The 24,654-nt window shown below is 42.1% G+C and overlaps 1 protein-coding gene and 1 pseudogene across 1 annotated transcript; both read right to left on the bottom strand.

Annotated features, from left to right (window-relative positions):
• Nucleotides 1–1,029: 1,029 nt before the first annotated feature.
• GCSAM (germinal center associated signaling and motility) lies at nt 1,030–16,942 on the bottom strand. Its single transcript, XM_014590379.1, has 6 exons — nt 16,716–16,942; nt 11,244–11,312; nt 6,008–6,052; nt 4,438–4,484; nt 2,214–2,242; nt 1,030–1,354 (listed from the first exon to the last, which is right to left on the bottom strand). Exons 1-6 carry the CDS (start codon nt 16,742–16,744, stop codon nt 1,043–1,045), a joined length of 531 nt encoding a protein of 176 aa, XP_014445865.1. The 5' UTR covers nt 16,745–16,942; the 3' UTR covers nt 1,030–1,042.
• Nucleotides 16,943–23,286: 6,344 nt separating this feature from the next.
• On the bottom strand, nt 23,287–24,280 carry LOC102471580 (isopentenyl-diphosphate Delta-isomerase 1-like; annotated as a pseudogene).
• Nucleotides 24,281–24,654: the final 374 nt, after the last annotated feature.

The following is a 24,654-nucleotide window of genomic DNA, read 5'->3' as shown; positions in this document are numbered from 1 at the left end:
ATAGGCTTGAAACTCAAACCAAGAGTGTGTGAATGCATGCCCAAAATCCCAAGAGGAGAATGGAAGGGAAGGGTTGAAGTGTGGCCATCACCCACTGGAGGATTGCTTGCTTTCTCTCTGTCTCTGTCTCTCTGATGAGCACACACTCCCTATAGCTAAAAATGTTTTTAAAAAATTAGTTAAAACTATATAAAGCACTGGTGCCATGATCTGATGGTTAAGGGAGCTGATCCCACATGGCTAACCACATGGTTAGAATCCCAGCCCTTAAAGCTTGGGAAAACATGACTGGTGCATGTGCATGTGCCCAAGATCCTAACAGGATAGAAAAATGGAAGAAAAGGGATTACAATATGACCATGCTCCATTGGGGGGGCGGGGGTTTCTCTCTCTTCTCTCTCTCATTTCTGTTTTTCTCTAGCAAGCACACACATCCTTTAGCAAATAAAAATATTATATTAAAAAAAACAGTATTGAACTTTCTAATTAAACTCACATAACCAACCAAGCCATGGGGATCACCAAGTCAGAGACACTGTGCAAAGGACACGACTTAGACACATCGAGTGAGAGGAACACCATTGCTCCCACAGAGGGAGGAGATGGCGCAGAGCTGAAAGGTCACCGAACTACGTGGCCTTCCCCTTAGTTCACATGCTGTAATGAATAGAGCTTCTTTGGAGAAAAATCATGGAGACAGTTGACAAGAAGAACCCAGACAATAGCACAGAATACTTGGTGGTATGCACAGCTCTGTGGGACCATGGACCCTTCCTACCACTGAGCACTTCTAAAATATCTGAGGACCAAACATGGACACTCCTTTCTTAAATAGTGGTGTTTAGGGTAACTGGTTAATCTTTGAATGTTGGATATTGAGCAGGATCCGAGAGGCCCCATAGTTTGCAAACCATGTCCTGTGGAGACCCTGTAGAAAGGACCATAGTGGGAGGTAAGCTGGGTGGGCTGTGTCTTATGGTGGCTTTGACCAGAGCCCCCAACCCTAACTTTTATTCAAACAAATGCTTGTCCAACCACTTTATTATAAATGGTAAAAATGAGTCTCAGAAGGGGCCTTAAGTAGACATGGACTTTGCAGAGAGTGAGGGGAGATCTTGGTAGGCATGAGAAGCTCATATTCATCTCCTGGGAAGGGTGGAAGCTTAGGCATGGAAGACACCCGGAGAAGTGAATACTCAGTCTCAGTTCCTCCTGAGCACTCTCTGGGCCTCTCAGCCTTGCAGGGAATGTTTTCATAGTACTCCTCCGCAGAATTCCCTGATGGTCTCTTGAGGACCTTATGACTGATGAGGGTGTAGAACAGGTCCTCTGTGTAGGTCTGGTCAGCATTGTCCTGACGGTCAAAGGAGAGCCATTATCAATATCTGGCTTCTTGCCACTCACTTTATACTTCATTTCAACCGAGGCCTGATGCTGGATAAAGTCTGTCTTCTAGAGCCCCCTCCTTTCCATCTTTTGACCATTTTTTCTAAATGGCTCCTTTCACCCCAACCACTAGATGAGGAGCCAGAGTGTCATGTTGTCCAGTATGTACAGCTGCACAGCTGTGGACTTTCTTCTCAACGTTCCAGACTGACGCTTGACCATAATGGCATATAATTCCTAAAGTCTCAGCCCTGAGGACAGCCCATTCTTATAAAGCAGAACAATCTGATGATACCTTAATGTGATTGGGTTGTGATATCCCACCACCCATTCTAGAAATATGCATTCTTAAAAAAGGGAACCAACTCAAGAGTTAAGATTTACGTATGGTGGGACTAGGATACTAACAGCAAAACAATACATTATCAGGAAGAGCATGGATTTTGGAGTGAAAATAGGTTTTTCATTCTGGCTTTGCCATCTTGTCAGGCATCTGGCTACTGGGAAATATCATGCAATTCTGCTTTCTCATCTCCCAAATGGGTGGACATAACAGTGTCTATGGTATACGGTTGTGTGACAGTTATAGGTAGGGGTCATGCATGGACAGTACTCGGCACATTGCCTGTCATAACTGGTATGCTCAGTAGTGCTAGCTTCTTTCAATGAATCATGCAACTGAGCCCTGGCTATGCCCCTTGGGTTCACAAGCACTGATATCTAATGTCTTTCTTCCATGTCAGGGTCTTGGGTGCCAACCTCTGCTATCAGGGGCATCTGCATTTCTACCATCATTTCAGAAAAAGACTCAGAGCAGTTCTTATTACCTGGATAGGAGAAGATGACATTTCTTCATCTGGGGAAAGAAAATATACTCAGATGAATTTCAGGTAATGGGGAGATGTGGATGGAAGGGAAAGGGACTGGAATATAAGCAACCAGAGAGCGAAGGAATGACTTGGGTAGCCTTTGTCTGGGTATTCTGTCTGTAAGACATCCCTGAGGAGTGGCAGGGCCATCTAAGTGAGAAACAGTTAGAGCTATGCTCAGGCTGAGAGGCCAAGAGAATTGGGAGACATATTTGGTAGGTCACTGGATAGGAAATCACTTCCCTCCCTTTCCCCACCTCTTCTCTTCTTCCTTACAAAGAGTTCATTGCATACCTACTCTGTACCAGGCACTGGGAAGACGAAGAATCAGAAACAGTCTCTCTCCTCAAGGACCTCTCAAGCTAGCACAGGAAGACAGACAAGGGCTCTGAGAGGAGAGTGTTGTTTCTACTGCAGGCAACAAGGGATGGTGGCAGTGTGGGGACTGGTGCTGCTGTGTGTGGGAGAGTTTTACAGGAGAGAAAACTCTTACATTGAACCTTCCCCTTCCTGTTCTTGCTGGCAAAACCAAACCAAAACCAAAACCCAAAACAAGCAAAACAACATTTTGAAAGCCACTTTTTAAAAAACCAACTGGCCATTCAGCAAAAGAGCAAAGAGACACACTTGCCAGCCCTGCTAAATGAGCTGCTTGATAAGCAGACATAAGCCTGACAAAGAAGCCTCCAGGAGAGGTGACTGTATTAGTACATGGGTTCATATCCCCTAAGTACCGACATCCCAGAGTCTCGCGTCTCCACAAACTCTTATAGCCATAGGACTTCCATGATTTCATTATAAGGGAGTCTATGAGTTTTTAACATTAGGGCCTTATTCCTATCGTGTTTTGCTCTGATAGAGATTGGGATATTCTGTGATCCAACATTTTCCAAGGTAGAATGGTGAGGGGGCAGGAGAGCTATAGTGTTTATTTATTTATTTTTTTTGGAGAGGTTTTCACTATAGGGCGTGTGCGCTTGCCAGACAGACAGAGAGAGACATAGAGACAGAAAGTGAGAAATCACCCCCCAGGGTGGATGGTCATGCCGCAATCCCTTCTCCTCCATTCTCCTCTCGGGATCTTGGGCACGCACGCACATGTGCCTGGTGTGAGTTTTAAGCCACTGGGTCCGGGACACGAACCGCGGTCGATTACTTGGGAGTCCAGTGACATAGCCATTACGCTAACTGCTGGTTCCCCTACAGTGTTTATTTACACATGCTACAGAGCTAGCTTTTTTAAGATTCAGAGTGAACGAACTAGGCTCTCCTCTTTAAATCCAAGAAAGAAAATATAAAACTCCTCTCTTTTTCTTCCTCAGAAAAATAATGGCTTGGGTCAACCCCATGTCATAGTGGTAAGGGAACCAGATCCCACACGGCCAACTACAGTTCAAATTCTGGCCCCAGTAACTTGAAAAGCATGCCAGGCACATGGGTATATGAGTGTGTCCAAAGATTCCACAAGATAGGGAAGTGGAGGGGAAGGAATTGTGGTGTGACCATGCCCCACTGTGGGGTGCTTTTACCCTCTCCCTCTCTGTCTCTCTCTGCAAAACAGACACAACCTCTGGCAGTTAAAATAAAAATGCAATGGCCACCTCAGGCCTGTGCTTTCTTATTCTCTATGTATGACACTATTCCACCACCCTGTTCTTCCCAAATTATTCCCTCTTCTTAAAATCTACACTGATCAAATAGTGATGATTGCATCAGCCTCCTAAGTGGTCTTCTGGTGTCTCCTCTTCCCACTCCCTGCTAGCATTTGGTCTTGCATAGCAACAAGGACGATCTCTTTAATGCAAATATTATCATGCCTGTCCCTTGGGTAAAGCCCTTCAGTGCCTGCTGTGGTTCTCAGATAAAGACCCAAATCTGTAACTTGGCCACAAGCTCTGAGGTGTGCACGCTACCTTTCCTTATAAGTGTCTTATGCCTCTGCCTGTTATAGATATTGTCCCCAGTTAATTCCTTCAGCCTCTAGTCTTTGGGCACCAGCTGAGGAATAAGGAGGGCATAAATCAATCCTTGCTTCATTGAGCCCACACTCTAGTGGGGAAGAGACACGTGCCATTGGATAAATTGCAGCAAAATGTCCAATGGTCTTCGGGAACACAGAGCGAGGGCAGTTTATAAATGTATTTCTATCAGAACTAAAAATGCTAGGGAAGTGATAACTTACTTTCCTTTTGGAAATCTTGTTTTTCTTTGAACATGTGTATTTTCCTCCTGTAAAAGGAAAGAAAATGGAGTTTCAATATTCAGAAACTCTCGAAAGGAAATTACACTGGCTTATGACAGTTGTTCTGAATGCTTCAATATAATAAAGTCATATGCCTTTTATCGTACCTCCTAAAGCAGAGAGGAGGAAGACAATGAAAAGTAAAAAGAAGTGAAAGATAAAGGCAAGTGGAAATTTGTAGGCACTTGAAAAAGTTCATGGAAAATTGAATTAAAGTATGAGTTTATTTGGTACCAAAAACATGAAATCCTTGCAGTTTTTTTCCCTAAGTGCACTTTCACGAGCTTTTTGAAGACTCCCTCATACTCCTCTACGCCCCTCTCTTTCTTTCTTTCCTCCCACCTCCCTTTCTAAATATGATGTAGAGTTAACTTACAGATGGAAAACTACGGTATATTGTGTTACCCTTCTGAGAGGTTTTATTTTTCCCTGACAAAGTATCGGTTTCTTTTATATCCTGTGAGTAAAAGAAGCTGGGTTATTTTCCACCCCAATCCTACACTATGTCTCCAAAACACCAAACACACAACCTCCCATAAGAGCACATACTATAGGAGACTTCAGAAAATGACCTCGGGGGGTCGGCAGGTGGTGTAGTGGATAAAAGCGCTGGACTCCCACATGGCTGACCATGGTTCAAGTCCCAAACCTGGCAGCTTGCTTTCTTGCTTTCCCTCTCTCTCTCTCTCTCTCACTCTGCCCCTCTCTGGTTCCTGTGAGTAAAAGAAGCTGGGTTATTTTCCACCCCAATCCTACACTATGTCTCCAAAACACCAAACACACAACCTCCCATAAGAGCACATACTATAGGAGACTTCAGAAAATGACCTCGGGGGGTCGGCAGGTGGTGTAGTGGATAAAAGCGCTGGACTCCCACATGGCTGACCATGGTTCAAGTCCCAAACCTGGCAGCTTGCTTTCTTGCTTTCCCTCTCTCTCTCTCTCTCTCACTCTGCCCCTCTCTGGTCAAATTAAAATAAATAAATAAAAGTTAAATAGAAAGTGACCTCGGTATACTGGAAGTTCATCATCATCTCAGGAGACAAGGACAACATCTGCTTAAGGGTGCCGACAGTGTGTCCTGGTCTGCTCATAGTCCGGTTAATGTCATTATTAACCATGTAGCCATCATGAGCTATTTTTAGCACCTCTTTGCTCTCAAAGTGTCCCAGTCTGGAGATCAATCACGTGATCACCCTGACTATAAATTCAGCGTGCAAGGGGCAGTGTGCTTCCGTACACCGGGATTTGCAGTACGAGAAAGGCATCCTTTTCTATCTTAGAAGCTAGTCTGAGCTTTCCCATCTGAGGAGAGCATGACACCCATCAACCTGTTCCTGTTTCTCACCAGATTTGAAGATTTGCTTCCCCGAAGGACTCTGGTGGCCGTGTTTGGACTAGTGACAAGCTGTGTCCACAGATAGCAGGGAGTTCACAGGTAACTTACAGCAAATACCACACTGAAACCACACTTAGGGAAATAACTCCTAAAAAACAACTCTCCACTCACCACGGAAAGCAGAAACACCCTTCAGCGATGTGGCAACCCCAGCATCTAAAATAAGCAAGAGAGAGAGAACATAAAACACAAGATCGACTTCTGCAGCGTTGTTAAGGAGACTCCCTTCCACTCTCCATACCTGTGGGGTTTCTTATCCCCAGTTTTAGTGACTGACTTGATGCACTTGTGACGAAGAACACATAATAGGTATCTCCAGGATAGTGAGGAACTAGTGTGTGGACGTCTGCCTAAGACATACGTTCTTTTCAGGCATGCGTTAGACAATATTGGTACAGGATCTCATTGTGCTCTAAATTTCTCTCGTCTACACACACACACATACACACACACACATTTTTTTGGAGGAGAGAGGGTTAGAGATTTTTGTTACAGAGTTGCGTGTGCTCTCTGGAGAGACAGAGACAGTCAGAAAGTGAGAAATCACTGCCCCCAGCGGGGATGGTCATGCCACCATTCCTTCTCCTCCATTCTCCTCTTGGAATTTTTGGCATGCATGCACATGCACCCAGCATGAATTTCAAGCCACCAGTTCTGGAACTTGAACCACGGTTGGCCATGGTTAACCACCATGCCACCTGCCAGTCTCATACACTGTATTTCAATGGTCTATTTACTTGTTTATATCCTACACTAGAATGTGAGCTTCACATTCATCATGGGATGCATCACCAGCATGTGCTATGTCTGATATGCAGTAAATACGTTTTCAATAAAGGTAAGATGAAGACATAAAGAAGAAATGATCAGTCGAGAACAGAGCAGCCGTAACTGCAGGAGATGATCAGATCTACCACCTCGATACCAATGGTAGAGCTAAACAATAGGACTTACCTCTTTTTCGGCAGAAAGACTTTCGATATTTCTGCTGTCAGACATCTACATTAAATGACCATTCTGTGTAACTTTCTGAATTCGAGGAACGGTAAGTTACCTACACAGTTGAATGTGAGAGATCTTTATAAAGTACTACATGTACCAGGTACACTATGGGAAAACATTTGGAAAACACAGTCCCTGAAACATCTGTGCCAATGAGCTTTCCATGGAGTTCCCTCAGAAGGGGCGGTAGAAGAGAGGTGGCCTGCACCTTGATCTTGGCTATGGTCGCCAGCTTGGCTGAGTGTCCTGGCAGCCTCTAGGATTTGTGTTTAATGAGAGTTGTGGGGCTGAGGGATTTGTGTTTAATGAGAGTCACTGGGCTGAGGGGCAGGGCTGCCACTTTCCCTCTTCTTCAGACTATTTTCTGGCTCTTTGAGCCATTTGGTTACATCTCCTGCTTTTCTTACTAAAGAACCACCATGAAGAAACTACTGAATTACACCAGAAGTAAGTAACCAGGTTTACTCGGGAGTTACAAGAGTGAGATGAAAGGAGATGGGTGATTTGGGGTCACTGGATAAATGTCTCTGAGTTCAGAGACATTTCTGAGCCAGTTTCTTAATCTACAAAACGAGGATACATATTATTTCTTACCTTGTGGAGTTGTAAGGATTAGAGAAAGTGAAATAATAGGCAAAAGTCATCTGGAAGCCAGCTAGTTCTCCACTCAACTTCACTTTAGTTTATTCTTATATTTCAATAGAGATGCTTTGGGTTGTGATGGGTTCAGACCACCTCCACAAAGCAGGTCAGACGGATCTCTATGACCGCAGGCGACATGGCAGTCATTTTAGGTTCCTGTCTCTTCCTTGGTTCCCTGGCCTACTGAATCTCTCCTTTAGTATAATGGCTATGGCCCATCTGATTTATTCCACCAATCAGACTGTGTGCTTTAAAAGAGGCCCAAATATATCCCCCCAAATATATGATTCTCAGCTTGTACTGAAGAAATGCATCCTGTTGCGGGATCTCTCCATCTCTATCCCCTAATATGGGTTTTGACTCTGGAGTTGTTTTTTAGTTTCAATTCTTTCAAGAGTTCCTCTTGAGAACAAGTTTCCACATGGCTACTGTGAACTAGATTTTTAAGGGAATGAAGATTTTCTACTAACAATTCAGCCTCCAACAAACGAGCTAGCGGAAGCACAATAGAACAGCAAAGAGATTCTGGATCACCTCTGTCTGCTTGCTCCTGAACATTAAGGCTGAACCTCAAGAATTTGAAAGAAACACAACATTCATCAGATGACAAGAAATCACCGCCGGATCACGAGAAACATGGGAAAACAAGAAAATACCTCTCCTCCTAGGGAAAAGAGTAACTCTTCATCCACAAGCAGTTCGGTGAAAATCATGGAAATGTCTGATAAGGAATTCAGATAATTTATAATGTCTAAGCTAACAGAGATGGAAGAGAAGAGAGATAATGAAATGCTAAAGAGAAAGGAGAAAGAAATTGACGAGTTCCAAGAGATGAGGAAATTCCTGCAAGATCTAAAAGTGGAATTACACACTTTACAAAAGACTCAAACGGAACTGCTAGAGATGAAGTCTATAATACAAGAAGTCAAAATCTCCCTGGAAAGTAATAAAAGCAGACTAGATCATTCAGAAAATAGAATCTCAGATGTAGAGGAGAAAATGGCTGGCCTAGAAAAATCCACCATGAAGACTGAGAAAATGGCACAAAAATTTGAGAATAATTTGCGAGAAGTACTGGATACCATCAAACGTCCAAATATCCGGATAATTGGCATTCCAGAAGGTGAGGAAACCCATAAGGGCATTGATAATCTATTCCATGAAATCCTGCAAGAAAACTTTCCAAACCTAGAGAGGCATTCGAAGATCCAGTCCCAGGAAATACAAAGGACCCCAAATAGAATCAACCCAAGAAGATCTTCTCCAAGACACATTATAGCCAGGTTGACCAAAACTGCAGACAAAGACAAGATACTAAGATTAGCAAGAGAAAAACAGCAAGTTACCTACAAAGGACATCCCATCAGGCTAACAGCAGATCTCTCATCGGAAACAATAAAAGCGAGGAGAGAATGGGAAAATATATTCCAAGTGTTAAGAGAGAAGCAGTTTCAGCCAAGAATACTGTATCCGGCAAGATTATCTTTCAGGTGGGAAGAAAAGACAAGAACATTCTCAGATAAACAAAACCTGAAAGAATTTACCAGCACCAGACCAGACCTCCAAGAAGTTCTCAAGGATGTGCTGTATCAGGAAAACTAAACGCAGATACATGGAAATAAGAGTCCAAAAACTGAGAAAGTAGCTAACTTAATCATAGGGACAAGTCTGGAGTTGAATACTATATCCCAGAATTTAATCAGGAAAATTGAACCAGAACAGAAGATAAAAGTATATGAGACTGATAGGTTCATGCACCTACCATTTGAACAGAATCCTAACCTGTTTCCGGGCTTTAAGCAAAGTTCCTTGGCGGTTCTTTGATTTAAGTTAAAACTGGTTTTCTTAGTAGTAACGAGGGAACTCACCTTTGAAAGTAGTCAGGTTATGTAGGAAATTGTGTGATCAATGCAATGTGGGTGGGAAGGGAATGGAGGACAATTTTGGACACTAGAGGTGGTGTGAGAGGAGGGTGGGAAGGGACAGAGGGTCAGAAAGAGGGATGGAAATAATTCTAGCAACTAGAATTGGAAATTTATTTTTTTTTGTAATGTGCATGATTGAGTCACTATGCAGTGTGTACTGGATGGGAGATCGCATTTTGTGTGCTGTGATGATGCCTAGGGAAGGAATGTAAATTGAGTTACAAAAAAAAAGTTTCAGGAAAACAAAATGTATCTATTCAATGACTGCAGTAGGATATGTAGCCCCAGTTAGGTGCTAATTTATAGGATGCGTAAAGTTAGACTTGTGCTCATGGAAATGTGTGTGTCACATGTGTTTGCTGGGAGGGTATTTGGATTAATGAGGGTCTTTGGTGATTCAATAAAATGTGGGGGGAAAATGGTATAGAAATAGATAACAGAGACAGTGTGGGAGGAGAACAGGAGGTGGCAGAGGGTAAGAGAGGGAACCAAGGATGGGGGAGGAAAAGCAAAACATACAGAAAACAAGAAATGGAAGATCATTTGCTAATAATTACATGTTTGTTGATGTGCTTGATTGAGACAATATACAGTGTACTCTGGATGGAAAATCTCATTGTGTATGCTGTAATGATGTACAGTGAATGAATGCAAATAAATTGGAAAAAAAAAAAAGTTCCTCTTGAAACCATAAGAAAATGCAGATAATATTACAAGTCTCAGAAAAACTGACTTTGCCACCCTGTGGGATTCTTAAACTCTGTTCCATTAGTTCCATATTTTAGTGATTCCCCCTTTTTCAGAGAGAATTCTTTAAGGTCCGGGTACTCAAAAGGCCTAATCAGGAGGGACTGACAAGGTGGTCATGGTTTAACAGTATCAGGATAATCACGAGCGTCTCTTGGCAAACCTTTCAACAGATGTGAGACTCAAAAATAGACACCTGGCGGGACCTGCAGATGGCGTGTTGGTTATGTCACTGGACTCCCACATAGTCAACCGCAGTTCGAGTCCTGGACCTGGCAACTTAAATCTCACAAGGGGCACATGTGCGTGCATGCCCAAAATCCTGAGAGAAGAATGGAGGAGAAGGAATTACGGTGTGGCCATTCCCCCTGGGAAGCAATTTCTTGCTTTCTGTCTCTCTAGTGAGCACGTGTGCCCTATAACGAAAATCTCTCTTTAGAAAAAAGAAAAAGAAATAGACACTTAGAGCTTAAAATGAAATGGCTAGGATGGAGCTTGAGCACAAAGGTACTTGACGGGGGCAAAAAAAGAGGCTGCAAGGAATAAGGACCTTTAGTTGAAAGCAGGGACTAACGAGGTCTTTACTGTTGGTAGGGGTTACACTAAACTCCTAACAAAGTAGCACATCTCCTGTCCAAAATTCCAGAGCTTTTTTGTTTTTCATCCTGTCTTCACATCACATTTACTTCCTTTTTTAAGGTTTTTTAAAAATTTTTAATTATTTATTTATTTTAGAATTATTTTATTAACTTTCTTTATATTCGACAACAGAGGGACAGAGTGAGAGAGAGAGAGGGAGAAGGAAGATGAGAAAGACAAACTGCCAGGTCTGGGACTTGAACCACAGTTGGCCATGTGGCAGTCCAGCACCCCCAACCAATATGCCACTTTCCAGGTCCCACATTTACTTCTAATACCATGGACACTGGTGTGAGCAGGACCCGAGGATGTGGGGTGAGAAATCCAGGACCTGACTGACTTCACTCTTCCTGGGAAAAGGCCCGTCCGAGTTTTGTCAAGGCTGCACTTACCTGGGTGCTCTCTGCTGGGGACTTTGGAGTCTCAGGTTCCCAGGTAGCTCTTGGATGTCCTGCTGCTGCCTAAAACAAAACATTCAGAAGCGGGCTAGGTACTTTCTTTGCAGGCTTCCTGCTTCTTTTCATAATTTTCCCCGCTCCCTTCCTTGCTGCTATGTGTCAATAGCCCTGGAATCCCCTTGGCCTGTCCCTTGTTACCTCGCATTTGCTAATTCTCCTTCCTCCACACACCCCACAATCAGTCCTCTGACATTCTTTCCATTGCCACAGCAGTGGCCCTCTGATATCCTCCAGCAACTGCCACATATCTGATCCGAAAATATTTGTTTCCAAATGTCCAGGAATCCTCATCACAGCCTGAGAATACTGGTGTACAGAGAGGTCTGGGCGCCTTCGCTATCATCATCTATTTGGAGCAGTTCCAGGGACTGCTCACCAGCAGTGGGGAGGGTTATGGCCTCTCATGTAAGTTGCCGTCTTTCACAAGAAGCTCAGAGGCAGCGAATACAGGATAAAAGGGGGAAGGGAAGGATTCAAAATGGAAAATAAATTGTCTCATTGTTTGGATTGCTTTTCTTTATAGTAATTTTTCTTTTCTTTTCTTTCTTTTTTTTTTTTTTTGAAGAGACTTTTGCTATAGGGCACGTGCACTTGCCAGACAGACACAGAGAGAGACAGAGAGACAGAAAGCGAGAAATTACCCTCCAGGGGGGATGGCCACACCGCAATCCCTTCTCTTCCATTCTCCTCTTGGGATATTGGCCATGCACGCACACATGCCTGGCATGAATTTAGGCCGCTGGGTCTGGGACGCGAACTTCAGTCGACTACATGGGAGTCCAGCGACATAGCCATTACGCTAACTGCTGGCCCCTATAACCATTTTTCATTTGCCCAGTGTTGAGGGGGTGAAGAAAAGAAACTAACAACTGAACACTACTCACTGTCATTTCATGTGTGCTATTTCATTTAATCCTAGAGTAAATCCATGAGTGGATATTATTATACTGTAGTGTAACAACAAGGAAACCGCGGCAAACAGTTTAGGTAACTTGTCTGAGGATCTACAACCAGTAAGAGGGAGAGGCTGGGTTTGCTTCCAGTAGATTCCCTCTTCAGAAATACTGAGCTCTTCTCATGAAGAGACGAGTGGTGCTCTGTCCTACGGAGGGAATTTTGCCAGATTTGTAAATAATTTGATCTGGAGAGATGAGGACAGCGTGCTGGGTGGACGATAACTGAGTGGCAGAGTAAAGTTGAAAGTCAGATACCAGCAAATACAAGACTCTTGAATATAAGCAGACTTCAAAAAGTTTATAGAAAAATAAAATTATACAGTACAAGTTATATTGGTGCAAAAATTGAAATCCATGTAGAGATTCTTTGTAGTAGGATTCTCCTTGAGCTTTTGAAAGACCTCCTTAAACATTAGGGAAGAGATTTTTTTTTTTTTTTGAGAGATTTTCACTGTAGGGCGCGTGCGCTCGCCAGACAGACAGAGAGAGACATAGAGACAGAAAGCGAGAAATCACCCCCCAGGGGGGATGGTCACGCCGCAATCCCTTCTCCTCTATTTTCCTCTCGGGATCTTGGGCACGCACGCACACGCGCCCAGCGTGAGTTTTAAGCCACCGGGTCCGGAACACGAACCGCGGTCAACTACGTGGGAGTCCAGCGACATAGCCATTACGCTAACTGCTGGTTCCCGAGATTTTAAAAGCATAGAAGTGAAGATGCTCAGTTGGCTCATCAACTATTAGGGGGAAAATATGTGTATGTATTACTATTGAATGCACAAGGCTAAGTATAAAATGATAAAAACACAAAAAATGATTTGCATGGATTTGTCTTGGGAGGAGGGAAGAATTTTGAACATAAGTATAATGGCAGACACTGAAAAGCTTTTAGATTCAATTCCATGATCTTTAAGATATACTAAACATAAAACCATAAAAATCCAGCTGGCACAAGATCAACAATCTGGAAAAAAATATTTTTTATAATATTATGAGAAGGAACTAATTTATTCAAAGCACGTAGCTTTTATGAGTAACAAAACAAAACAGATGAAGAAAGACAAATGGCTGATGAATATAGAAATTAAACTAAAGAAAATGCATTCAGTACTATCTACAGTTACAACTTCAATGACCAGGTTTTTATTTTCTTATTTATACTTTTGGTATTTTCTGTTATGTTTACAGTGAATCCACATTACTATCATAATCTTCTACCTCTACACCAGAGTTCTCAAAACTAAAATGATATATGTGACAGTAATCACTACTTTCTCACTTCACTTCGGTATTTTGTTTTACTTCTTTTCCAAAGACAATTATTTCTTTATGTTTCTGGTCATTTATTGTAACACTTACTGAGTGTCTACTTTGTGCCAGAAACAATGCCAGGAACCAGAAATTCAAAGATGAATAAAAACAATCTCTGCATTTAAGAGCTCACATTTATACATAAAAAAAACTATTTATAATCTGATAGAAAAACAGCTGAGTAGAAGATTGACCAAGAAGTGTGAAGACCCTGAGAGTAGCAGTGTTTAATAATACCGATTGTCAGGAGGTGGCATGAGACGTTTTGTAGGATTGTGAACCTTCCTTTTGACAAGTGGCATTTTGGGTTACATCCTTTTCCTGTGTCCCACTTTTCCCATGACATGAACCTGGGACACCAAGTATAATCCTGTAAAGACCCCCTCCTACCCCTTGTCAGCTCAGTTTCCTCACTCTCTGTAGACCACCTCACGTTAGGTCCTAGAGATCTTTTTTTTTTGAGAGATTTTCACTGTAGGGCGCGTGCGCTCGCCAGACAGACAGAGAGAGACATAGAGACAGAAAGCGAGAAATCACCCCCCAGGGGGGATGGTCACGCCGCAATCCCTTCTCCTCTATTTTCCTCTCGGGATCTTGGGCACGCACGCACACGCGCCCAGCGTGAGTTTTAAGCCACCGGGTCCGGAACACGAACCGCGGTCAACTACGTGGGAGTCCAGCGACATAGCCATTACGCTAACTGCTGGTTCCCGAGATTTTAAAAGCATAGAAGTGAAGATGCTCAGTTGGCTCATCAACTATTAGGGGGAAAATATGTGTATGTATTACTATTGAATGCACAAGGCTAAGTATAAAATGATAAAAACACAAAAAATGATTTGCATGGATTTGTCTTGGGAGGAGGGAAGAATTTTGAACATAAGTATAATGGCAGACACTGAAAAGCTTTTAGATTCAATTCCATGATCTTTAAGATATACTAAACATAAAACCATAAAAATCCAGCTGGCACAAGATCAACAATCTGGAAAAAAATATTTTTTATAATATTATGAGAAGGAACTAATTTATTCAAAGCACGTAGCTTTTATGAGTAACAAAACAAAACAGATGAAGAAAGACAAATGGCTGATGAATATAGAAATTAAACTAAAGAAAATGCATTCAGTACTATCTACAGTTACAACTTCAATGACCAGGTTTTTATTTTCTTATTTATACTTTTGGTATTTTCTGTTATGTTTACAGTGAATCCACATTACTATCATAATCTTCTACCTCTACACCAGAGTTCTCAAAACTAAAATGATATATGTGACAGTAATCACTACTTTCTCACTTCACTTCGGTATTTTGTTTTACTTCTTTTCCAAAGACAATTATTTCTTTATGTTTCTGGTCATTTATTGTAACACTTACTGAGTGTCTACTTTGTGCCAGAAACAATGCCAGGAACCAGAAATTCAAAGATGAATAAAAACAATCTCTGCATTTAAGAGCTCACATTTATACATAAAAAAAACTATTTATAATCTGATAGAAAAACAGCTGAGTAGAAGATTGACCAAGAAGTGTGAAGACCCTGAGAGTAGCAGTGTTTAATAATACCGATTGTCAGGAGGTGGCATGAGACGTTTTGTAGGATTGTGAACCTTCCTTTTGACAAGTGGCATTTTGGGTTACATCCTTTTCCTGTGTCCCACTTTTCCCATGACATGAACCTGGGACACCAAGTATAATCCTGTAAAGACCCCCTCCTACCCCTTGTCAGCTCAGTTTCCTCACTCTCTGTAGACCACCTCACGTTAGGTCCTAGAGATCTCCTTATTTGGGGGGGTACTAATTTTTACAATGGTTGCTTTGATATGAATGAAGATGATGGTCTGAAAAGAAGTGTGGCTACCTTCTAATTATTGAATCCTATTTTGTGTCAGGCACTGTGCAGTACCATACACGCTAGTGAGCCTTCCAAAATAGGTATCGTATTAGGTTGTTAGGCAAGTCATGATGTCTTTTTCTGTTTTTTGTTTGTTTGTTTTTCTATGCCAGGAACCAGAAATTCAAAGATGAATAAAAACAATCTCTGCATTTAAGAGCTCACATTTATACATAAAAAAAACTATTTATAATCTGATAGAAAAACAGCTGAGTAGAAGATTGACCAAGAAGTGTGAAGACCCTGAGAGTAGCAGTGTTTAATAATACCGATTGTCAGGAGGTGGCATGAGACGTTTTGTAGGATTGTGAACCTTCCTTTTGACAAGTGGCATTTTGGGTTACATCCTTTTCCTGTGTCCCACTTTTCCCATGACATGAACCTGGGACACCAAGTATAATCCTGTAAAGACCCCCTCCTACCCCTTGTCAGCTCAGTTTCCTCACTCTCTGTAGACCACCTCACGTTAGGTCCTAGAGATCTCCTTATTTGGGGGGGTACTAATTTTTACAATGGTTGCTTTGATATGAATGAAGATGATGGTCTGAAAAGAAGTGTGGCTACCTTCTAATTATTGAATCCTATTTTGTGTCAGGCACTGTGCAGTACCATACACGCTAGTGAGCCTTCCAAAATAGGTATCGTATTAGGTTGTTAGGCAAGTCATGATGTCTTTTTCTGTTTTTTGTTTGTTTGTTTTTCTATGCAAAAATGCATCATGACTTTCCCAGCCACCCGATATTATTACCTCCCTTCGAATGCAGAAACTGAAAGTCCAAAAAGTTAAGCCAAGTTCTCCATCTATTTACATGACCACGGCTTACTTGCTTGCAGGGAGGATGCACCGAGAAAGGCCTCCTGGTGACAGGAAACTTGCTTACTAACGGTGAACATAAAGCAGGGACTGGATGGGTGGTGGTGTCCCCACCTCCTTGTGGAGCATTCTCTTCCCTAACCCTCAGAGGGCTGTTCCATTTCGTAGGTGGTCACCTGTTACATAGACCTCCCTTGATCACGTCTTTCACCTTCCAGCTCTTCTCTACCAGCTGCTCACTGGGATCCCAGGGAGAAGCAAAAATGACAAGGAATTTAACCTTGTCGAGCACACACTAGGCACCGAATTCTTTTCAGGTTCTTTACACGGTCCCTTTAGCCCCGAAAGCAGACCTCTGGTTCTTTTTCAAGCTTCATTGCCCTGTCTCATCTTTCCTGCTCCCCCAGAAGAAGCAAGGCTGCACTCACCTGTTCTCCCTCAGCAGAGAGTTTCCCATCCTCTTGGTCCTCGCGTGTCTTCCTTTCTGTTCCTTCACCACTCCTGTCACTTCCTTTTTGCCTCCCCTGTGGCCTGACAAGGTGGCTTCTCACTTAGAGAAGGGGCCGTGCGGCTCTGACCTCTGTTGGGAGAGAGCTGAAAGAAGAAGGGGATCTCTGCAGAGGGGAGGAAGAGGCCGGGGGGGAGGAGAGATGAAGGTGCACAGGTGCAGACTGTCCTAAAATGTCAGTGCTCAATGAAACAGGCTATTGGCCATACCCAGAGAGCTCTGAGTCCCTGGGGAAGCCCAGCTTTGCAGTTACAGACAGGCTGTGGGAGTTTTTCCACTTCAGATACTTACATTCATTAAGTTACTTTGTCTTTATAGAAAAAAAAAAAAAAGGGGGGAAACTTGTGTTTTAAAAAAGAAAAAGTTAAAAAAAAAAGGTCAAACCACGAGTTAGTATAAAATACAACGTAGAAAGAACTCTCAAAACACTTGCGAGGAAACAAACACCCGGTAATAAAATGGGCAGAATATTTGAACAGACATTTTAGCAAAGAAACTACACAAATGGGGGTGGGGGGGAAACACATGAAAATATGTTCAGTTGGGGTTGGCAAGTGGTTAAGGGCGCTGGACTCCCACTTTGCCGAATGTGGTTCAAGTCCCGGACCTGACAGCTTGCTTTCTCAATTTCTCTCTCTTTCTCTCACTCTCACTCTGTCCCTCTCTGGTCAAATTAAAATAAATAAATAAATAAAGTGAAATAAAAAATAATTCTTAAAAAAAGAGAAAATATGCTCAATGTCATAATCATTAGGCAATCAAAATCAAAACCACAATGCATTACCTTTCACACTTATTAGTGAAAACAAAGACTGGCCATATCGAGTGCTGACAAGGGATGTGGAACGACTGGACGTTTCACGCATTGCTGGTGAGAATGCAAAACACTACAACCTTTTTTTTTTTTTTTTTTAGGTTTTCTCCACAGGGCATGTGTGCTCACCCGAGAGAGACAGTGAGAGGGACAGTGAGAAATCATCCCCTCCAGGAAAGGTCATGCTGCAATCTCTTCTCCTCCATTCTCATCCTGGGATTTTGGGCATGCATGCACAAGCACCAAGTGTGATTTTCAAGACACTAGGTTCAGGACTCTAACTGTAGTCAGCCATGTGGGAGAGAGTCTGAGAGTCTCGGTACATTGTTATAACTCACCTTTTTCTTTTTTCCCTACTACCTTTGGGGAAAAAAATGGAAAAAAAGTAATCCAATATAAAAGTTCCCCTCTTCAGTGACCTCAGCAAGTTTTGTACTACATAGAGGCCTGCAGCTGGGGTCACTTTCTCAGCACTGTGAAGGAAAGAGAAAGTGGACAAAGGTACTTAGCCAAGGCGAAGAGCTGTGATAGACTTGATGCTGCTCTAAGGGTAACATAATTAGTTCCTGTGTTGTCCAAGGGCTTGGAGAAAACAAAGAATCACAAAGGATCAGCACTGTAGGGGTGAGCCTAGGAAGCCAATCTGCTTGTTGAAATTTAAGGAAAGGTTGGGTACTGCCCCCATACTTTCAAGATCCAGTTTGACTCGGGCCACTAGGTGGAGAAGATGCGCCGTGGAAGTGTTAGTTCCCACACATAAACATTAGGGTTGTGTAAGGTGGCAGGATTTATTGCAGTGAAACTGACTCTGGACTAAATAAGCTACCTTGACTCCATAGATGAAGGCATAGCCACACGCACCCACACCAAGAAGCCCAAATAACAAATGTTTGAATCATAGATTCTTTCTTTATTCTTCTCAGTATTGGCTACTTATAAAAAACAAGGTGGAGACAGGCAGGTGGCGTGGTGGCTAAGAGCACTGGACTTCCATATGGCTGACTGTGGTTCGAATCCTGGATTGGATGGCTTGCTTTCCTCCTTCCCTTCACCGCCCCCCCCCCCACTCTCTGTTCCTCTCTGGTCAAATCAGAATGGATGAGTAAATAAATAAAGTTAAATAAAAAATAATTCCTTAGGAAAACAATAACAACAACAACAAGAAAACGTTATGAATTGAATTAGAAATAAAAGTCTGGATATTTGTAAGCAGATAATGGTGAAATCAGGAAATTTGCGTTGGAATCCTCAGATTTACTTGCCTATCTTCTGGCATTATTGTAGAGAATGCATGACCTATGTAAAGACAGTCTTGCTATACCACTAAGATCGCAGTATAATTAGAATAAACATTTTTGAAGAGCTTTCTAATAATACAAGCATTCTGTTTAATACTTTAGATATGATTTCTCATTTATTCATGCAAGAATTCTATGGGATGAATACTACTGGCTCTATTTTGTAGACGAGGACACCAGGCTCATGGAAGTCAGGTGACATCCCAGTAGTAAGTAGCATAAGTATGACGTAAGTTCAAATAGGGTGTAGACTGCCTATTCATTGTCCCATTCAATAAATCCTTGTTGAAGGATGAACTTGGCTTTGAACCCTGGTCTACCTCCCTTCAATGTGTTAGTAAGATGCATTACATTTGCAGGTATGAAGTATACTATGGCTTCTGATTTCTGATGTGGGTTTCAAACTCTGGGCTGGCCTTGGCTGCCGAGGCAGGTTCAAATTCTTTAGGATAAGAGGTAGCTGACTCAGTTTCAAAGACATAGATGGAATAATCCTAGCCCTGGTCCAGTCACATTTTCACTTCTGTGAAATGAAAGAGGGAATCTGGGAAAACTATTTATGCATGAGGAACATCCTTTTGGAGGAAATTCTTTTTATGATAGGAAAAGAACTGATTTATTTAAGAGTTCTCAGAGGGCCAATTGGTGGCATAGTGGTTGGGGTGCTGGACCCCCACATGGCTGACTATAATTTAAGTTCCTGACCCAGTGGCTTTAAACTCACACTAGGTGTGTGTGTGTGTGTGTGTGTGTGTGTGTGTGTGTGTGTGTGCATACCCCAAGATCCTGAGAGGAGAATGAAGGGGAGGGGATGGATTGAAGCATGGCCTTCCCCCCAGGGCCTGATTTCTCACTTTTTCTCTGTTTCTCTGTGTCTCCAATGAGTGCACGTGCCCTATAGCAAAAACAAACAAACAAACAAACAAAAAACACACTAAACAAAAAAAACATTATTCAAAAAAGAAAAAGAGTTCCAATAGAACAAGTCTAATGGATTGGTTAAGACTTGTCCATTCTGTTTCCTTCCAAAAGAGGGTGAAGGCTACATGGTGGGCTAATACCCAGCAGTCTTCCTAAGTAGAACTTCCTACCTACCAACACCGTCCTGTAGAATATAAGCTGTTTAGGGGTCCTGGCTAATGTCAGAGATTTATGTTTGAAAACTATAACTATTTATTTCTGATATTCCTCACCGAAGATCATTTTATTTTAAAAAGGAGATAGCAACAGAGTCCCCAGTAACTCTCTGGATGAGCTATGGGGCTGGGCTTTTGCTTTCTAGTGAAGGGAATTTAGAATAGAGTGCTAGTGACTTGCTAAAAGCAAGGATTACTCAGGAAGTTATTTGTATCAGCCAGGAGACTGGAAACCCATGGAAATCTGTCTAGCTCACTGAGGGCCCTTGAGAGTGGCACTTACCTCTGCCCTGATAGAAGTAACCCTAGAAGATGGCACTGAGGGGCCCTTATAGATGTAACCCTGGAGGGTAGCACTGAGGGGCCCTTATAGATGTAACCCTGGAGGGTGGCACAACACCTCTCTGGGAATGAACACCTTTCGGGGAAATGTTTCTTCATGTGCAAAGTTTTCTGTTTCTCGTCCAAAAAACTAATATAGAAGACAACTGATAATAAATAACTGCAGGAAAAATACAAACTAGGTTTAAGCAATGTAAAAGTTTTAAAATACAACTAAATTTAAAACAATGTTTACAGTCAAAGGACCAAGGAAAGTCTTCTACTTAGAAATTTTAAAAGCAAAAAAAAAAAAAAGAACAGAAAGTACAAAAAAAAAAAAGAGAAATTTAATTTAAAAAGCAGACATTCTGGACACTGTATATAAACACGTGGGTTCCTTTGAGAGTTAAATGGGAGTGAGCACTAAGCGCCCTCCGCAGGCCCAAGTCTGTACATGACTTCTTTCAGGGAAAGAAGAGCCCTGGACCCACAAACCCCACATTCCCTGCAATGAGGGTGGGTGTACACACCGAGATGATTTCATACTTCAGGACCTTGTGTCTTTTCCATGTGAAGATGTTCACAATCTTGTACATGACCCGAGTTAGATGCTGACAGTGACTAATATTGTGGAGTACATACTCTTCTCCAGTGACTTAGATTTCCAAAACGATCTAAAATCTAGACAATCCAGTAGCCAGACTATGAAGGAGAGGTATGGTATGTCCCCAGTTGAGGTCTGCACTCTTATGGCAGAAACTGAAAGATTGGAGGATTTAAAAGCATGGAGAGCTACTGTGGATACTAGAGACTGTGCAAGGGGGCAATGGGGTATAGGAGAGAGGGAATAAGGGCGAGGGGAGAAAAACCCTAGTGTATGCCATAAATATATACAATGATTAAGTGTAAATGAAAAATCATATATATATATATTTATATATATATATTTATATTTAATCCAGGCAACCTCAACAGCACTGCAAATTATACAGAATGTGTTTGGAGGAGTTGGGATTCAGTTTCATCACTACATGACTTGAAGCAATTTAAAACTGCACTGTAAAATGGTGCTAATAGTAGTACCTACCTCCTACAATTCATGGATGCATGAGCTAATGAAGACGTAGCACTCACAGTAGTTAGTCTGACTGTTGGTGAGAGTGCTTCTTCTCTCTACTGGTCCTTGTTCCAGATCAAGAGAGAATTGAATTCCCCATTTCCTTGACTTTCCTGGCCTGTATTCCCCTCCTCATTCATACTGTGGAGTGCAGTGGCTTAGCTGGCTTATAAATTTGGAAGTAGAAGCTGATATTTTTTGTGAAGCCCCTCCTTCTTGATGGTTTTGGGAATCCACCCTGAAAAATCTTGTCTTTTCTACCCTTCTCAGTTTGCATTAAACCTGATTAACAATAAATGCCTACAGTGGTCAGTCTTTCCAACCTCGGGAAAAGAAGGAAGCCACATTCTCCAATGCCAGCTCCACCAGTAGTAATGGTGAGTTCCTGTGTGTTTTAATCTCTAGCCACCTTAATTCTCTGTCTTCATTTTTAGTAGTTTCAAAACTCAGGAAAGGAGCAATACTTCTTGAGATCCCTCAAACGCTGTAACAGATGCCACGTATTATTACTGGAAAAATTAAAAAAAAAAATACTGGTTGAGAAGAGTTTCAGACAGAAGTGGCAATAGCTTGATTTGACTTTCCGAGTGGGGACAAACCAAGTGGTCTTTTGCACAGGGACACTTTTGTGACTGGAGCCCGTATGCTTGGCTTCTCAAAACGTGCCTTCTCCAGTCCATAGTTGTTGGGGAGCGTGTATTCACCTTCCCCAACTTTTAGGTGGAAGATGATCCTGAAGACATGTTTTAAATTTTTATTAATTTTCAGGATTTAGGGCTTACGATACTGGGGGGATACTAGGTATAATTGTTTTCGAATCTGTGCTCTGCCTCTTACTAGCTGTAAGATTTTCTGCAAATTACCTGGAATCACTCGGCTTACTCATTTATAACTAGGGAATAACACTTCCCTTGTATGATTGTTGAGAAGATTGAGGGACCAGCAGATGGCCTAATGGTTACAACACTGTAGTTGACCAGGGTTGGAGTGATGGACAGGCAACTTAAGACTCACATCAGGTGGATGTGTGTGCATGTGTGCCCAAAATGCTGAGAGGAGAATGGAGAAGGGATTGCGATGTGACCATCCCCCCTGGGGGTTGATTTCTCATTTTCAGTCTCTCTGTCTCTCTGGTGAGCACATGCGCCTATAGCAAAAAAAAAAAAAAAAAAAAAAAAAGATTGAATAGTTTGTAACTGAATGCATGCCTTCTACACCTGCAGAAAGCACACACTAACTCTTAACTGTTAAGACAGTTTTCTAAAATTACATTCCAGGCACGGTGCTGAACAAAAATGGATGCTGGAAGAGTATTTGCTGACTGGGTTACAGTTTCCATTCTCACTGTTAGGACTCAAAGAGAGCTCTCAGGATGAGTGTGGTGATTAAGGACAGAAGTCAGTACTTGAATTCAGCCTAGCTGGCTCCGGGCGAGGGGGCGGGGCTGCCGTGCTGGGCGCCACGTGGCTGACTGCAGGTTCGGACCCCCAGGTCAACCTGTTTATTCACTTTAAAGGAGATTTTTCATTGTAATAGCAAAAGAACCATGTAAAATAAGAGACATCCTCAGCTCATTGTTGGACACGGGGCTTTTTTTTTTTCTTTTTTTAAACTGAAAAACTTCATTTATTTGTTAAAATTTGTCATGAGTGGGGGGGTTTGAACAGGGTAAATGTTTATTTGTTCTCTCTCATCCAATTATAAAATATCATATGAAAATCCTCCTAAAGGAACCAAATTTAAAAGAAAAACCATTCTAAATTTACTAAGTAGAGAAAATTTTCAGCAATTACTCATTTATGCTCTCACATTCTATAAACTTTTTCATGGTCAACAAACTGATTTAAATGATTTAAGTTATCCCACCATTTAAAAAGAAAATTGTCTGCAATAATTTTAAACCATGGAGTTAGCTTAATTTTACAACAGGCTGCTTTTTTCAGAAGTTCCTGCAGTTCTTCCTTTGACACATAACAGTAGCTTTTTTTTTTCTTTTTTTTTTGGGAGAGGTTTTTGCTATAGGGCGCATGTGCTCACCAGAAAGACAGAGAGTCCTCAAGACAGAAAGCAAGAAATCACCCCCACAGGGGGTATGGCCATACCGCAATCCCTTCTCCTCCATTCTCCTCCCAGGATCTTGGGCACACATGCACATGTGCCCAGCGTGAGTTCAAGCCACTGGTTCCAGGACTCGAACCATGGTCGACTACGTGGGAGTCCAGCGACATAGCCATTACGCTAACTGCTGGTTCCATTACAATAGCTTTTAATCTCACTAGGATCTGGATTCAAAGTTATGTTCTTCTTCACAAACAAGATGTAATCAATTTTACGTTCACCCCAGATACCATCAGACTGAGCTTTGTAGTACACTCACGTTAGATAATTAATTTCTCCTGGTGGAACCTCTTCCATGGGAATTCCTAACTCAGCTTGTAAACGCCTCCGTGCTGCTCTGCTCGTTTTACTCCAATGGCATCGTTCAAGCTCTCCTGGGTTAGTTAGTGGGTGACTACAACAGGTATTGGTAAAACAACCTGGAAAGGTCATTTTAGCACCCGATCTCTGCTGTAGCAGGAGCTTATTCTCACTGTTGAATAAGACGACACTGAAAGCTTGAGGTAACAGTCCTTTCTCAATGATTTCACTCAGATGACAATTCTTCTTGGTCTCAGCCCCGATTTTACTGATATTATCATCAATAAAAATACACATCTCTGCCAGGAGTTGAACCTGTTTCCCATCAAGGTGGTCAGTATTTATTTCAGGCATCTTTGCAAAATGTCTGATCTTTTTCTTAAGAGTGTGCAAGCTGCGGACGCAGTTGTTCCTTTTTAATTTTTAGCCGTTGCACATGGTAGTGCCTGCAACAGTTTCTACATCTATTACTTGGCATCAATCCATGGAAGCAACATTACGAAGTGTGTGAGTGGTATAACTTTCGTTACAAATTTTTTCATTTACTAGCTGAGACCAGCAGAGGGCGTAATGGTTACGTGGTGGCTCCTCTTCGTGGAGAAAGCACATTTGAGTAAAGAGGTCTCTCTTAACAATGGCACCTCTCTCAATAGGCTTTAGTGTTTGGATCAGCTGAGCAGCTGTTCCTAACAGAAGCAGAAAGATAAAAAACAAAACACAGAAAGCTTTGGAATCTTTTTTTATTGGCCTACCAC

The sequence above is a fragment of the Tupaia chinensis genome, unplaced genomic scaffold, assembly GCF_000334495.1.
Source record: "Tupaia chinensis unplaced genomic scaffold, TupChi_1.0 Scaffold000437_1, whole genome shotgun sequence".
Lineage (NCBI taxonomy): Eukaryota > Metazoa > Chordata > Mammalia > Scandentia > Tupaiidae > Tupaia > Tupaia belangeri.
This window is presented reverse-complemented; position numbering and strand designations above follow the sequence as displayed.